General features: G+C 39.0%; 1 protein-coding gene across 1 annotated transcript in view; it reads right to left on the reverse strand.

Moving 5' to 3' along the window:
- LOC149070270 (relaxin receptor 2-like) overlaps positions 1-17784 on the reverse strand; it is a 127481-nt gene that overhangs the window by 4950 nt on the left and 104747 nt on the right. The window contains exons 7-16 of the mRNA XM_089249814.1: positions 15577-15648; positions 15390-15461; positions 15203-15268; positions 13820-13891; positions 13589-13660; positions 12505-12576; positions 12292-12363; positions 1877-1948; positions 1090-1319; positions 420-838 (exon numbers count right to left, since the gene is read on the reverse strand). Of these exons, the coding sequence (XP_089105940.1) occupies positions 420-838; positions 1090-1319; positions 1877-1948; positions 12292-12363; positions 12505-12576; positions 13589-13660; positions 13820-13891; positions 15203-15268; positions 15390-15461; positions 15577-15648 (1219 nt within the window). The remainder of the gene's footprint in view (positions 1-419; positions 839-1089; positions 1320-1876; positions 1949-12291; positions 12364-12504; positions 12577-13588; positions 13661-13819; positions 13892-15202; positions 15269-15389; positions 15462-15576; positions 15649-17784) is intronic.

A 17784-nucleotide genomic window follows, 5' to 3' on the forward strand; every position in this document is an offset into this window, starting at 1 on the left:
TCAGTCAGTAGTTCGTTAACATACGGCGCTGCAGTCTAGGAGGTAGGAATACGGAATTTTCGCAATCCCGGCTAAGATGTTTATACTGATATTCGACGAATTTTGTTCTCGGACTATATACCACGTTGTGTTGCTGCAAATAGTGGATATTATCACAGAATGGTATTTTAGGTTTTTCTAGACTGCAGCGTCATCTGTTGCAAAAATTTTAACTAATTTTGAAATTCTTTCTAGCTGAAAATTTACTGTTTTACCTAGCACAATGATGCAAACGGTGCATTTCCATCGCTTCCCATTCTTTTTTTGTTCATTTTTCAAATGGGCCCGTAAATTTTGGGACCCCCCCCCCCCAACTTACTGTCTCTTTCGGTACTAAGCGAATATTATTGCTGACGAAGGAAGTAAAAATGCGTACTTACAGCGGTGAAGTTGATCCCGAAGAACACAAAGGCTGAATATTCCCACCCCAGTAAATAAGGGTCGTCAATGTGAAGCGGGAAGCACAGTCCATTGCTGGCGTAGAAACCCTGCTCCTGGGACCAGTGGATGACCGGTGCGAAAGCCAGTGTCAGTCCTATGCACCAGACGGCCGCCAGGCTGTACCTGGCCGACGTGAGCGTCACGACCCGCACGTTCGTGATTATGCACCTGTACCTCTCCAGGGTGATTAGTGACAGGATAAAGACTGAAACTTCGCTGGATACCATCGCTATCACGCCGCACGCCGTGCAGTGCCAGCTGGACATCCACGCGTGGGCGTAGGCGTTGTACCGATCTCTGAAGGACACGTCTTGGGCTCCTATGGCCAGTAGGTAGATACCCATGAGTAGGTCAGCAACTTGGAAAGAAAAAAAATAGATTAAAAAAAATTATATCATTGTACACCAATGTTTTCGTTTCGGTAAGGGATCCGTCTTGGAAGCTGAAATCCAAGTCCGAGGCTTAGCGTCTTCGTGAAATGGCCGAAACTATGCACATTGCCCAGATTTCAGCCATCGGCAATTTCATGAGGTGACGAACCAGTTGCTGGCCATTTTGCGAAGATGCTGGACCTTGGACATCGACAGTGACAAATATTCAAATACATACCGGCAAGGTTCTTGATGAATAGGGACAAAACTCTGTCCTCTTTCCTCGAGAGCACCCTCCAGGTCAGCACGACCGTATTACCGGCGCACGTGGCCAGGGCAACGAACCACACGGACATCCTGAGCACTGGCCAAACCAGCAGGTGTTCCGTCGAGGACAGTCCGTCCGTCTTTGGTGAACAAATACGCACGTAGGGAGCATAACTACAGTACAAGAACTTCTTGAAGTAGCTGCGGAATAAATTAGTGAATAAACGTGATCAGCAGTAATTATAATCACATAATCCGACTACCGTCTACCTAATGAAGGGAGTCCCAGAACTCTACCACTGAAATGAGCAAAGGAACCCACTTATTCTGAAGGATACATCCATCTCTGCATTTACGAAGTCGCCAAAATTTGGCAGCCTTGCTCGCATCATGAAAAGGAACAGGGAAATTTCTTCTTCCCTAACGATATTATGTCTATGGGGAAGGTATTTTTTCCCTCCCACTTCCAGGATTACTCTAGAACCCCTTTTCTTTCACCCTTTTTTGGCGGCATTGACAACATTTTTCATGCCGATATGAGCTAAACATAAAAGTCATTTGTGGCCCTAGGTTCCAGCAAAACTTCTTTTGTCTCTTGGCTTGTACAACCACACCTCTTATTTCGGCGTTATAGTTTTGGGACACCCATTATAAATGGTTTTTAATAGAATGTACAAACCATTACAAAGATTGTACATGGCTTTTTGAATGTTTGCATTTTGAACATGGATGCAAATGAAGACGGGATAAATACTTACATGAACTCAAGGTTCGTCAAAGGGTGGAACATCTTTATGTCAATGTTATTTATCTCCATGCCTTGTAGGTCTCTGGAATATATAACCATATCTTAAAATACATTTAATGTTATTAAATGCATAATTACAGATAGTGGTAATCATCTTAAGAAATTATGTGCGACGCCTCACGATTCGACAATATTCCGTTGCCAAATTGATGTCAAATAGCGGGACAGAGTTATTATATTCATGCAAGTCCATCCAGTGATTTCATGCATGCGCAATCATGAGAAATTGGATCGCAAATTGCCAAACTTACGTGGTATCATTGTATTTTAGAATATTGTTCTTCAACGTTTTTCTACTTGCAGACTGGTGAAATTAAGTAATTCCGCGGACCGGTGGAAGAAGTAATTTGCGAACTAGAAGGGAAAAAGTAATTGGAGGAAAATTTCCTAACCAACTGGACTTGTTAGGCTATATTTCCATTACTTTTTATTTACTCCTTTCCATTTTATTTGCTCTACTATTATACTATATATCTGAGAAACAGAGTAGAGCTGAGACCACTGCGCTCTCTCTCTCTCTCACACACACACACACACACACACACACACCAGATAAATTCAGAAATATCTATTATAATTCTTGAAAGTAAAATTGGTTGTTGGTTTGAAACTGGTGTGTAGCACATGAAGATATGACCATGGCTGTATGGTTTGATACCGGTATAAGTTTTACGCGACACATGTTTGTTTTCATGTTTGCCGCAGAATTTCAGCAACTTTTTTGTGCGCAATACGAGTACAGCAGAACTTGAAACTATAACGGGCGGTAGGATGTTTTGCGGCAGATAACCCACTACGATATGCCAGTTTTTAAAATTTCTTGTAGATGGCAGTAGGAGTGTAACAATAAAATGTATTACTATACGCAAGAGAAGCTTTACGGTGGGACCACTGCTGCCAACAAAACAAAATTATGTTTCATTCTCGAAGTGAAAGTGGTTGTGGGTTTTAAACCGGTGTGCAGCATGAAAATGAACAATTATGCTGTTTGTTTTTATGCTGCATACCAGCGTAATTTATTTTATGCGTCAAAATACAGGTTAATATGTTTTTGGCGCTTAAAAGAACTGATTTGATGACAAACCTAAAAAAATATTACCCGGTATGTTGGTGCATAAAATTAGCAATAAGTGTGCAGCATGAAAATAAATAATATGCGGTTTCATAGCATATTTTGTTCCTTCATGCTGCATACCGGTTTAAACCAGTAATTAATTGTAGTTAAAAAAATTATGGCAAATAGTTTAGTTTTTATTTGATAGGTGGCAGCAGGAGCAATATTTTTTTCCGTTTTTTTATTTTTGTGTAGAAGCGAAATTTACATAAATATTGCTTGACTTTACATTAAGCAATAGTTATTATTTAGGCAAAGTATTTCTCTTCCACACAAAACTATCGAAACGGGAAGGCGAATAGAATTCGAACTCATTCATTAATTTTCAAGCAGAATAATTTGTCCTCCTGACAGACTCGAATCTTTTGGAGAAATTTTTGACAAACGTCTTCCGTACATTTCTGTTCTGAAATTACAGTTAGTAAATCATCCGATTTACCTTAATGCCTGTGTTACCGTATGCCTGGTGTAATACAGAGGGGTCATAAAATAACTTTGCCGATATACGAGTCTTTAGCGGCCGCAAAAATCAACGAATGCAAACAAAATTCGAGATCACGGTTCCGTTTTTTTTAAATGTTGTACACCCACTGTTCTTTGTTAATTTTTTTTAAAATTCCAAATTCTAGAATTGATGAAAATTCCAAATTTCAGAATTCATGAAAATTCCAAATTTCAGAATTCATGAAAATTCCAAATTTCAGAATTCATGAAAATTCCAAATTTCAGAATTCATGGTAATTCCAAATTCTACACAGAACTGACGAAAATTCCAAATTCTACACAGAACTGACGAAAATTCCAAATTCCAGAATTGATGAAAATTCTAAATTCTATAATTGATGAAAATTCCAAATTCTATAATTGATGAAAATTCCAAATTCCACACAGAATTGACGAAAATTACAAATTCCACACAAATTTGACGAAAATTCCAAATTCCACACAAATTTGACGAAAATTCCAAATTCTAGAATTGATGAAAATTCCAAATTCCAGAATTCATGAAAATTCCAAATTCCAGAATTCATGAAAATTCCAAATTCCAGAATTCATGAAAATTCCAAATTCCAGAATTCATGAAAATTCCAAATTCCAGAATTCATGAAAATTCCAAATTCCAGAATTCATGAAAATTCCAAATTCCAGAATTCATGAAAATTCCAAATTCCAGAATTCATGAAAATTCCAAATTCCAGAATTCATGAAAATTCCAAATTCCAGAATTCATGAAAATTCCAAATTCCAGAATTCATGAAAATTCCAAATTCCAGAATTGATAAAAATTCCAAATTCCACACAGAATTGACGAAAATTCCAAATTCCGCACAGAATTGACGAAAATTCCAAATTCCACACAGAATTGACGAAAATTCCTAATTCCAGAATTCATGAAAATTCCAAATTCCAGAATTCATGAAAATTCCAAATTCCAGAATTGATAAAAATTCCAAATTCCACACAGAATTGATAAAAATTCCAAATTCCACACAGAATTGATAAAAATTCCAAATTCCACACAGAATTGACGAAAATTCCAAATTCCACACAGAATTGACGAAAATTCCAAATTCCACACAGAATTGACGAAAATTCCAAATTCCAGAATTCATAAAAATTCAGAATTGCAGAAGCGGCAAAAATTCAGAATTGCTGAAAGTTCAGAATTTTCTTAAAAATTCCAGAATTATTTCTTTCCAGATGAAAATGAAGAAAAAATTCTATAACTATTTTTTCTAGATGAAAACACAGATTTACAGAAGTGATAAAAGTTCCGACTTCAAAAGAAATTGTTGATACCGTAATTGCCACCTCCCCTCCCCCACCGGAACTCGGGGTCCGGTGCGACCGCACCTGTCGCACATCCCTAAGTGCGGCTTTGCTTTTCACGCCGCGATTATGCAGCTCTCGAATCATGTAGTGACAAATTTAAGAACGTGGGGAAATGTTTGGCGGAATGGCAATAGCCCACGGACCAGTAATTGGGGGGGGGGGGGGGGACACAGTTTTAGACTCTACTGTTCTTTGGAGCAAAATTTTTTGGCTCCATTTTTGTCACAGACCTTTTCGCATGAAATGCAGAGAAAGGCCAACAACTATTTGATTGGCCAAACTGTGTAGAAAAATATTCATCTCTGATGAACTCTCTTCTGCGGTGGAAGAAACAAGAGTCAGTTTGGGAGAAATAGTTGTAAACGAAAACAAATCATATCCAGGTGAATTTGTGGCTTTTCCGATAGCGGGATATTTGAATTATGCCGCCCTTTCCAACATCCTAATGCTTTACCTGACCAACAATTACCAAAATTTACCGCTCCGCTATATACATCACTTAGCTCCCCCTGCAATTATACCTCCTATGGTTAGGGTTAACAGATTCCAAAACTGAGAAAAGAGGGCGCCTGCGCACGCACCCTTGGTGACGTCACTTTTCCTAATTTTCACAACAGATTGCGCTATTGCGCTGACGAGAAAAACACACACACAGCCACCACAATAATTTTTCCCAACTAAACCAGCCCCTAAAAAAACCAAAAACAGAAGAGAAACAAATACACACAAATCCATCTCCCTTTGCTTATAGTAAATTGTTCCTACACCGTGTGGTTAGATTTATTGCTTTGCTGCTCTTTCCTGGAGCATGGCGAACTTATCCATGCTGGAGCTCTACACAAAAAGTACCTTTTTTCCCTTTCTATCTTTCAAAGTAATTAGGCTCATCAGTGCTAAAATAAGGATTTACGGAAAATTCACCGACGTTTAGACATAAGTCAGTGAGCGAAGAATGACCGAGTAAGTGTCAGTAAATGGTGCAGTAATTAGTGAGTGAGTAAAAGAGTGGTTGCTGTTGGTGAGAGAGTGATACAGTGACTGAGTGAACAAGCTAGTGTCATAGAGACCGACCAGTGGCAGATCGAATGATCTAGTGAGTGAACAAGTGGCAAAATAAGCGACCTATAGTCAGTAAGTGTACGACCTTCTTGTGGTTGAGAGTGTGTGACAGAGTTAGCGACCTAGTGAGTTAGCGATAAAATGAGTAACCTAGTCAGGGAGTAACAGAGAGAGAGTGACCTACTTAGGGAATGACAGATTGAGTGACCCTGAGTGACCGAGTTACTGATTGAATAAATGACTTTGTCAAGGAGTAACAGTGAGCTACCCAGTTGGTGAGTAAGCGAGTGAGAGAGCAGGTGATTAAGTGTGTAACAGAAGGAGCAAACTAGTGAGTTGATAGAATGAGTGATCAAGTGAGTGAGTTGATGGAATGAGTGATCAAGTGAGTGAGTTGATAGAATGAGTGATCTAGTGAGTGAGTGATACAATGAGTGATCAAGTGAGTGAGTGATACAATGAGTGATCAAGTGAATGAGTGATACAATGAGTGACTAAGTGAGTGAATGAAGAAGGGAGGGGACGGCCTAGCGAGCAAGTGAGTGTCTTAGGGAGTAAATGAGTTTCATTAATATTCCCTCACTTGCTCATTCATTCCTATCACTCGTTCACTTGCTGACACGATCATTTACTCATGCCGGACTGTTGTAGGTGAATTTTCCTGACACGAAAACAAAATATGGGGTCATTCAAGTATTATGTCAATCGATGAGGGGGGGGGGGTATTGTGTTTCGGATTTGCTGACTTTTGATGACGGAAGGTGGGGTTGAATGATGCTTACGTCATCAACTACCCTTTATAAAAAATATGAAATATTCTTAATGGCATCTTTGCTAGGAATGCGAAAAACTATAGAAAAAGGTTTTTCTAGTTTGTGGGCACCTGAACTTACATTCCCCGCCCCCATTGATAAGTCCTCAAAAGACCTTCTCTAGTAGATCTCTCAGACCTCACAACAGACGTTCCCCCATGTCCTGTCTCTTATGGGGGGGAAGGCCCGTTGAAGAGTTTTGTGTACACTCACTGCTTCACATGCGTTGTCCTTGAGTGATTTGCTAGACTCCCGATCGTAATACATGCCCTTCGATCGTGGGGGGGGGGGGCACGTTCACCGAGACTACATGGCAATGGGGGGGTGTCTACTTTTGCCTTGCCCCCCGATGTATATACACGAAAAGCAAAACCAATCAGAGGTGTACACAGAGGGCTCGCACGATAGGAAGGGCACAAAAAGCTTGGGGGGGGGGATGGGTCGCAATGAATTCCTTAAAGATAAATTTTGAGTTCTTAGCCTTCAAACATAATTGAAATTGACAGAAACTCATTAAAACAACATAAAGGTATTTTCTTCCGATATTTTATTTAAAAAAATATTTTTTTTTCATAAAAAGGGGGGGGGGCTAGTGGGTTCATGCCCCCACTGCGTACGTCTCTGATTCTAATATACGTTAGTAGATAGGGGCAGAGCCGACGAAATTTTGCTGACAAATAGGAGGGGTGGGGGTCATCGTCAAAAACGCTAAAAATCTGCTGACGTGGTACTTGAATGGCCCCCTAAGAGGTTTTTCAGATGGCGAGATATCTCGTCAATGACGCTTAAAGGTTTGATTTTTATGAGAAATGTTTTTAGGGACATTAACAGCAATTATATTCCTTAAAATATTTTGACTTTTTATATAAAAAGATATGAAAATGAAATATATTGTGTAGTTAAATTTTTCCAGTCCAAATACCGTGACCCATATTTTAATGGTCATCGTCATATTTTCCTGTGATTTTTGCTGTCCCGTCTTTTTTTATGATAAAAATATTCCATTAATTTTTATGGGGCTCACTTGAGTTTTAATTCTTCACTTAAATAAAAAATTAAGAATATATTCATAATTTATAAATTATGTCACGATATATAGTTATGATTATAAACATAAATCATCTCATATGTAAATTTTTTTTTATTTGCAGATGCGTTTCGTTTCCTACCATTGTCAATTTAGTTGGTAATTTGTCATTCATACTTGTCGCGGGCTATTTTTTTCAGCAACGATTGACAATATCCCGTATTTTCCTAATTTAGGATCCTTACTTCCAATATTTGTCTGGAATATGGTCAGTTTGATGTCATAAGGTATTAATCTCACTTCAGTTATTTATCAGCGGAGTCCACAGAAGCGTCCAAAACAAATAGTCTTCGAAGAAGCAGACGACAGGAAAAGACATCTATTCGTTTCAGTTCCCTATGAACAAAGCCCACAAACTGAACTTTATTTAGAGTTCAGTTCTTGGGTCAGCACATTAGGAGGCATCCAAAACAAGTAGCCTTCAAAAAAGCAGACGACAGGTGGACATCTATTCGCTTCAGTTCCTTAATAAACGAAGTTCACAAACTGAACTTGATTTAGAGTTCAGTTCTTTGGTTGGAGTAACTGAGGAGGATCCCAAAAACGTAAAAAGGTTAACATGAAAAAATATGCGAGATTGCATTGCTGACCATATTTCGTCCAGAAAAATAGGGGAAATAACGATCCAAAGACGGAAAAATCGAAATTTGGCGCCAAAGATGAGGAAAGTTGCCAGTTACCTCTAAAATCACTGGAAAAAAATTGCCGATGGTGAGAAATGAAGCTTTACTGCAATCGCATTGGAATAAAATGAATTTTGCTGAAAAAAGTTTAACATGAGATGATTTATTATTAACAAACACCTTAAGATGAATATTCTTACATTCATCTTTATGGTCGTAATTATCGAATAAAAAATAATTTTCGAGTTGGGAAAATTAACTTTTTGCTGGATTTCAGTGAAGAATAAAAATTTTCAACTAGGCTTCATTGAAACTACAGGAAAAAACGGGACATTTTTTTACAAAAGAAGTGGGAATGACCGAAATTGTAGAAAAATAGGGGAATTTTCCGAGAAACATCGGTCATGGTCACTTATTTTATTGGACAAAAGTATTAAGGCATGTTCTCATTAGCGAGCAGAACATGTAAGGTAAAATCTGCTGGAGTAAATCCGTTCTTGGCTATACGAGCTTTCTTTGTGTTCGAAGAAAATCCCGACTCCCGGTTCCAACGGTTCAAGAAGGATTAAGGCGCGTAGATCATGCAATGAAAGTATTCGCAATTGGTTGTTCAGTAATTTGTACGGTGTTGTGAACGATTCTTGAGCTGTTTTAAAACTGTACCCACGTGGGGCCGGTTTTTTTCAACGAACACAAAGGAAAGAAAGGAACACAAATGAAGTTTGTGCCCGCGAACGGATTAGAACCGCGGCTAGGGGGTCGTTCGCTACAAGATCGGCGCAAGTGTATACGTGCATTTAGTTCGTCGTTCACAATACTGTGCACATTGTTGAACAACCTGTTTTTCACAACAGTTTGTGACTGCTTAAGGCGCGTATACACTAGCGCGCAGATCTTGCAACGCACGACCCCCTGCAGCGGTTCTAATCCGCTCGTGGGTACACAAACTTCCTTTGTGTTCCTTTCTTTCCTTTGTGTTCGTTGAAAAAACCGATTCCAGGTGGGTCCGGTGAAAAACAGCTAAGAATCGTTCGCAACACCGTACAAATTACTGAACGACCAACTGCCAATGCTTTCATTGCATGATCCGCGTGCTAGTGTATACGCGCCGTGCCCGAGTGGCATGGTGGTAAGATGCTCGTCTACCATCGTGAAGGTTGTTGTCAGGGTCCCGGGTTCGAATCCAAGGGAGGATATTGATATCTTGTTGATAAGATATTTTTCCTAACGAACTCGAGGCGACCACCGATAGACAGCGCCTTCACTTCCAACCCATCTCACTAATGGCAGTAAATTGCAATATAGCGATATGGCCAGAGTTGGTGTTTGGTGAAGTAGTAGTGTACACGCGCCTTTACATTTCATGATCAGCAAAAACCACACGACGGACATTGGAGGGGTTGGCACCAACCCTCGAACCTGGCTCCGCTGACTCTTGATTTATTTCCGTTTCGCCCAGTCGGATCTGTACTGAGTAGGATGGCGACGTCCGGTTTACGATGCTTACCTGAATACCCTTGGGGGGGGGGGGGGGGACAAGGGTGTGTTACTTACTTTACATTACATGATCCGCTCTCTAATGATACGTGCCTTTATATATTGTTTTTTATAACATTCAGCTAATTCTTCGTCTTAGTGAAAATATACCTCTTTTTTTTTGAAATTTTCTAAGAAAGATCACAATAAAATGTTATATCGGGAGAATATGCGTTATTTTTACGAAAGTTATGAATGTCCAAATCATATATGCTGACCATATATTTCCTCCAGAAAAAAAAAAGGGAATTCGGATCCCGAATACGGAAAATTGCTAATCGTCACCAAAAATAAGGCCAAAGGCAAACAAAACTGCTAATTATGACTGAAATCACTGAATATTCCAAAAGATGAGGAGAAAAGAAAACGTTACTGCACACACACACATTTAAATTTAATTCATGAAAAGAAAGTAAAAACATCACAAATATGCGAGATAATTATACATATTAATGTTGATATAATTATGTATATTAATCGTAAGAGATAATCGATGAAAAATCGGGGAATTCTATTTATTGTAACTACTACCTTTGTTATTTGAAAATAATATTACTGCCCTATTCATCTTTTGTAACAACCAGTATGGGACATCATCTCTTTGGTTGCCATCAGCAACATAAAATATGTATTAACCCAAATCGTACAATAAATTTGAAAAATTGAAAATTTTTTATATATATAATCCGATTTCAGAAAAAAAATTACAATTTGCGTGGGTTTTATTGAAAGTATGGGGGGGGGGGAAATGGGGCATTTTTGTAAATGAGTCGGGATGGCCGAAAATTTCTGGGAAATATGGGTCGTAAAGTCATCTCAGTCACCCATAAATAAATTAGATGTTCCTTTTTTTACAAAATATGGCCACTATAATTCAACGTATTAAAATAGGGCTACCAGATTCCAAAACAGAAAGGAGGACGCCTGCGTACGTACCCTTTTTAACGTCACTTTTCCATAGGCAGGATGGTGGCATCGCTACCTCATGCTATATAAATCAGTATTATTATTATCATTATATTTCCCTATCGCGGTCACCCCCCCCCCCCCCCCCCAGGCTTCCATGTCTATTTCCGCCTATGCGGTTTTCCCAATTTTCAGAACGGATGGCGTCATGGCCCCCACAAAGGGGGGGGGGGTGGTTGATCTGGGGCCCGGGACAGTTCTCATCATTTTTTGCTTTTTCACGCTATAAATTAACTACAGAAGGGGGCCCATGAAAAGTCTGACCAGGGGGCCCGCAAAAAATCCCAGCCTAGTGGCCCCGCTCCAGGATGTGGGGGCCATGGATGGCGTCACTGGTGTTGTTTGTATCCTGTTCTCTTTGTTTCGGTGAATGGAAGAGGTAATACCACCCCACTCCCGTCAGTACATGGCAATAGATGTTGGTGAGCAGACAATAATATGGCATTCTTAAAATGGATGTTGCGGTTTTCTTCTTCCAGAGCTGTTTCTATGACTGTCTTTTTCATAATATCTTGATACATAATGTCTAACCACGGCTCAGTTTGCTCTAGGATTTAGAGCAAGTTATTATTAGGTTAGATTAGTTAGTATCAGCTGCCCGGCTTACAACTTGGGTTCTTTTATTCTGGGAATTTCGTCGGTGATTGGTCAAAACGTGCATACATGTGTAGGGGGAAAAAAAACCACACACACACACACACACACACACACACACACACACACACACACACACACACACACACACACACACACACGTGAATGAATTCTGAATTAAAAAATGACATATTTGTCATATTTTTGTAATTCACTGCTATTTGAAGTGGCGCTTCATTTCTCTCGATTGGTGACTTCTCTATGATGTTAGTAAGATTTAGCAACTTCGCTTACTTTTGGCATCGTTTTTGTGATTTTTTAAATCACCCCCTATTTTAAAAAGAAACTGCTGCCATCTGTCGAATGAAACTAAAAGGGGAAAAATGATCAATATTCCTAGATGGCAGCAGGAGAACTGTTTCGATCTCTTTTGAACTTTTCTTGAAAGTCTATTTGAAAGTGCTGAGAATCAATTCCTGACAATCAGATTTGTCGAGCGCAGGAAAGGGGGGGGGGGTGCGAGTGCCGAAGTTTTGAGCACTATAAGTAACGTGTTTCCTAGATAGTACTAGCAGTATCAAGGGGGATTGATATATATAGCACTATATTTATAACAAGCAGAGGCACGTGCAGATTTTTAAAGACGCATTAAACGAAGTTTGAAAACATCCACGTCCCACACGTTCAGTCAATAGAAAAATTATGATACGTAGAAGAAAATGATATGATGCATATACGTACAGTGACTTGAGGGAATGTAAATCGCGGAATCCTTCGACGGGTAACGAGGAGATCCGATTGTATTCCAAGTTCCTGTGAAAATATCAAATGAAGAAAGTGTCAACTTGGAGAAATCGCGAGATAGAATTACAAATTAATCGAAGGACGACAAATCCTTGTACTGTAATACCTAATCAAACAAGAGAAGAAAAGGGACACAAAAAAAACACGTACAACTTGTTCAGGTTCTTCATGTTGTAGAACAGCCTTGGCCTCAGAAAAGTCAGACAGTTGTGTGATATGTCTCTGCGGAAAATTCAAAATATTATTGCATAGGTGCATAATTTTTACATACAGAGTGTGTCTCAAAATTTCACATGAAAACTTCTGTGGAAAGAAAAGACGACGCATTCTCGAGTTCGTGACCTTACTGTCGAACCGTACACAACTGTGGTCTAATTATACAGAGTAAATTCACTGCTATTTTACCTTAGGAGAGGTTGGTTATGTCGGAATATTAGTTATGGTGGAGCCTAACGTGACCAAAGCAGTAGTTCTCAAAATGTGTGCCGCCAATCTTTGTCGGGAGGCAGCGGAGAGGTGACGTTGACAAAAGTCCTTCGAAGCGATTCTTTGTTACACTGCTTTGGGATCAGCGGATTAGGGAAAGGGGCACCCCGGGTGAAAAAAAGTTTGAGAACTCCTGCCGTAGAGCGCGGGAAAAAATGTGGACATTTTCTACTTGGATTTTCAAAGGGCATTCGATCGTGTCCATTACATTAAACGTTCACATGAAATGGGGGGGGGGCGGTGACGACTGCTTGTAAAATGGGATTGATTCATGGGTGCGGTTTAGGTCACTGAATGCCATGGTGAATTTTCTGATTGGACGAATGTCGCACGTGGTGTCTCTCAAGGGAGTGTCCTGGGACTCATACTTTCGTTTTTCCTTTTTATTGATAACCTTGATCAAGGATTCGATGGGATTAACAAATTTGCAGATCATGTGAAACAAATGGGCGTAGTTAGAAATCCAATATTGGCTTTTATTTTGAGTTGCCGTATTTCACAAACATTACGCATCGACATTTTTTTATGGAGAAATTTATTTTCAGTCACCTTGTCTTGCATTTTACCTGTTCTGACGCTTGGTTTTTGTGTTTATGTAAGTTTTGTGCATGTATGTGTTTAGGTCCTGTCATCTATCTTACATTTTTTACTGCGTTTTCGATTGTTTTCGTTGCTATAGACCGAGGTTGTGTCTACAATTTTTAAGCTGTGCCTAGATATAAAATGATAATGGGTATCAATAACTTACAGTTCTAACAGTTTCGTAAGTGAGTGGAATGCTTCATCAGCAATGTCTTCCAGCTGATTATTCTGCAACAATCTGAATTGAAACATGGGGTAAATTATTCACACACAATTCACATGATAGATTTTTACTTGAAAATTTTAACTAATGCATAGATATTAAGTCATTTTAACGCTGTAGATTTCAAGTATGCACAGTATAAATTAAAAAGGTGTAATTATAGGAGTAGCTTACAGAACTTCCAGCGACACCAAACCCGTGAACGTGGAATCTGCTATTCTCTTGAGTTTGTTATTCCGAAGACCCCTACGGAAATCGAGAGAAAATTTCGAGTGATCAAATGATCACGATTGAACTCCATGCAAATTGATTAACACTTTGTTTTTGCTGTTTCCGATAGACAACAAGATTGATGTAAAAATGGATTTCGAGTAGATCAGTATTTGGGGTCTCTCTTAACCCCACCGTCCAATCCTGTACAATCAAATATTTTACGTGCCCATTCTCACATAAAACCTAATTTTAAAAAGTTCTAAGTTATGGATGACATAGCGTCAGCTGGAATACCGTCATACGTGTAAAACAGTGGTACGTGTCTAGAGTCTAGACCATAGTTTCCCAACCTTTTTTTGTCCCATCGCCCCATCGTCTTCAATGCAATCTAACCCATAGGATCCTATGTTATACCCGTAGCTTCTACCATCCCCTGGAACCGTCCATCGTCCCCAAGAGGGAGTTAACGCCCACGTTCACTGCTCTAGACTCTAGCGTTTAGAGGTACACGTATGAGAATATTCATTTTTAACGGTTTTCAATGATTCTTTTAATGATGATTTTTTCAAGACCTGAGTCACACAAAAAACAAACAAAAAAAAAAACACACACACACTAACAACACAACTCTACATACGAGTACCTAACTCTAATAGTCCTAGTAAAGATACCGACTCACATTATATTTAATCAATTAATTAATTTTTTTAATCTTTTTAAAGGACATTTTGACATACAATAAAAACAAATCAAAATTTTTGTTAATAGTTATGCTCAGGTTGGAAAATCTACGCATTTATAGAGATACGTGGACAATTAAAAATTTCAAACAATCTATGCATTTTAAGAGAGAACGCACACCCATGCATTTTACGGGGGTACGCATACCCATGCATTTGTAGGAGTGAGCAACCCAAACCCATCTACGCATGTCTTGAACGAACTTTAGGTACCTCTAGGCATCTTCAACCCGTTTACTTGCAAGCACCACTGTGCTCACTGAAGCATTCAGAATGCTCGATGCTCATGTCTGATTTCATGCTCGCGAGCACTTGATCAACGTCCTAAGTGAATGCCTTGTACAAATCGCATTGAAGGATTGCATTAGTACGTCAAACTTGCCGTAGTAAGGGGTGCTCTTCTTTTGACGATGTGTACAGGCAGTGGTCGCGACTAGAAAAAAGTTGAAGACCTCTGTTCTAGGGGGGGGTGGTACGTAAGCGTTCTATCATGCGACGGAGGTACCTGTAGCATGAGAGTTTGGGAACCACTGTTGTGAGACATGTATCATTCATATCCGGGTAACAATCACTACAATCTAAAATCAAAAAGTACGATACTTACAGCCAAAACAAGTTCTTGAGATGCGGGAAATCTCCGATTTCCGTGAGCGTGTTTTCCGCGAGGTCACTTTCGAACGAAACAAAAATTATTCATGAATTTCAATGAATCGAATCATATGAAAAAAAATAAATTAATAGTAAGTATATTTCAATTGAAATAATATATCAATAGAGGAATATCTACTTACATGACTTTCAAGGCCGGTAAATCGAAGAAGATATCCATGTTGACTTCCGATAAGTTGTTGTTCTCCAACAACCTTGCAGAAAAAAAAAAAAAAAAAAAAAAATCACAAATGAAGTTCATTTATGAACATTTTGCTACATGATCATGATGATGTATGAAAGATATATGATAAGGTGTTTTTTACTTACACCCACTGTAAGCTTTCAAGACCGTTGAGACTGCCTTTTTCGATATGTTCCAACTGATTTCTCAATAGGATCCTGTAACATGCGACGCGGAAGTTAGATATCGTCACATATTAGAACATGATAATAAAAGTTAATGAACCCCGTATTCAATTATTGTATTATAATATATCGAAGTGCTACTCATTCATTAATTAGGGGTCATTCAAGTATTACGTCAGCATCGATGGGGGAAGGGGGGGTTTCCGATTTGCTGACTTTTGATGACGGTGGGGGGGGGTTGGATAATGCTTACGTCATCAACCACCCTTTATGGAAATATGAAATATTCTTAATAGCATATTATTCGGTGCGCCAAAAACGGGAAAAAACCTTTTCGATAGTTATTGGGCACCTGAACTAACATTCTACCTATAGTCCCCTACACACCCACTTTAATGATCTATAAATGTTTCACGGATCCTTCAAGTGCTCCGGGAAAATGTCCGGGCAACTTAAGTACTGTGAAACTGTGCCACGCATCACTCAAGTGACCCGTAGTTATCCGACGGATCACTTAAGTAATCTGGGAATGTTCCGCATGTAACTTGAGTGATGTAGAACCGCACTGTGGGGGCGCTTAAGGCCCTTTTCACGCGGATGTGGACGCGGGTTCGCATCCGCATGCCCTTTTACACGAGCACTAAAGATGCTTTTCGCCCGCAGCTTTTTAGTTTGAAATTCGTGCATAAAAACTTTTTTTTCGCAATTTTTGTAGTAATTTTTCTCCTTCACCCCTGATTCAGTGCCCATAGGCTGCCTAGAGCCATTCTTTGGTGGCTTAATCTAGAGCCCCATAGAATATGGGTATAAGGGTGCCTTCGGTTCGATCCTCACAAGTAGTCGATGGGAGAAAATGTCTTAAAATATTTTCAAAATATGAAAAAAATTCCAAAAACATCCAATGATGTTCCAAAAAAAAAATAAAAAAATCAGGGGATATCAAAGACTTTGCAAAGTAGAAGAAAGGGGAGGGGATGGGGGGGGGGTGGAGACTTTAAAAATGTCTATGCTTAGAAATATTCACATCACAATTCCGTCCTAATCCCGGATTATACTATAAACATTTTATAATAATTATTTTACAAATGCAACCAATAAGCTGATCAGTTTCATTTGCTCGAATACAACCGATAAGTTTATTGGTTGCTTTTTTCAAGTTTTATAAAATAACTTTCATAAACCTTTTAGAGTGAAATCCCATCCTTAGATTAGTCACTTCTAAAATATAAAATTTCAATTTTTTTTATAGTTTATAGACTCAATATCGAGTAAAATACACTTGTAGGTTTCGGGGGGGCACCAAAAATATTCAAGTGCTAGGGCCTTCAATAGTCTTAATCCGGCCCTGAGTGAACGCCGTACGTGGATAACGTTGTTTAATAAAAATATTTTTTTTAAGTTAAAAAAAATTAAAAATTTGAAATAATTTTAAACATTTAAAAAGAAAAAAAAATTAAAATTTTTAAATTAAATTTAAAAGTTATAAAAGTATGTAGTCAATTAAATATTCGTAATGAACAGAACGGCTTATAATTTTAGTCCCGTCAGTGGCCGTTGTTGACAGGTTTTATTGTATAAAATTGTAAATTATGGACAAAAAGCAGTTAAAGTTGCTATATCCCCATCTCAGAAGGAAACAAAGGGATAGACATATGTGGGTACATCATATTTGATGAACAGGGACCATCATATGGTGTTTTTAAGGGAATTTATGGCAAATAATTAAAAAAATTCCGTGCAAAATCATCTTTAAAAAGTAGCCAAAGATGCGGATGAATTTGCTCCGCATCCGCATCGTGTGAATAGCTCCGAATAACCAAATTGCCAAAACTTGTATGTGCGGATCCCGCATTTAGGTTTTGACACATGCGAACGACGTCCTGACCCGCATGAACACTTCGAAGTTGCGAGCGAATTTCGCCTCATCTTGTGTGGAAGGCTCAGTGTATATACCAATTGTTAAAACTTCTTCCGGACCCGCGTCCGCATCCGCTCCGTGTGAAAGGGGGCCTAAGTGCTCTAAAAATGTGCCCCATGTCACTCAAGGAATCTCTAAATTGCCACGGATCGTTTAGGTAAGTGTTCTGTAACTGTGTCGCGGGTTACTTAGGTGATCTTTGAGTGTGAAAGTCATCTTTGAGGCCTACTTTAGTGATCTGAAAATTGTGC

The sequence above is a fragment of the Pholcus phalangioides genome, unplaced genomic scaffold, assembly GCF_987345545.1.
Source record: "Pholcus phalangioides strain wild (caught in Gottingen) unplaced genomic scaffold, Ppha-v1.0 ptg000022l_1, whole genome shotgun sequence".
Classification (NCBI taxonomy): domain Eukaryota; kingdom Metazoa; phylum Arthropoda; class Arachnida; order Araneae; family Pholcidae; genus Pholcus; species Pholcus phalangioides.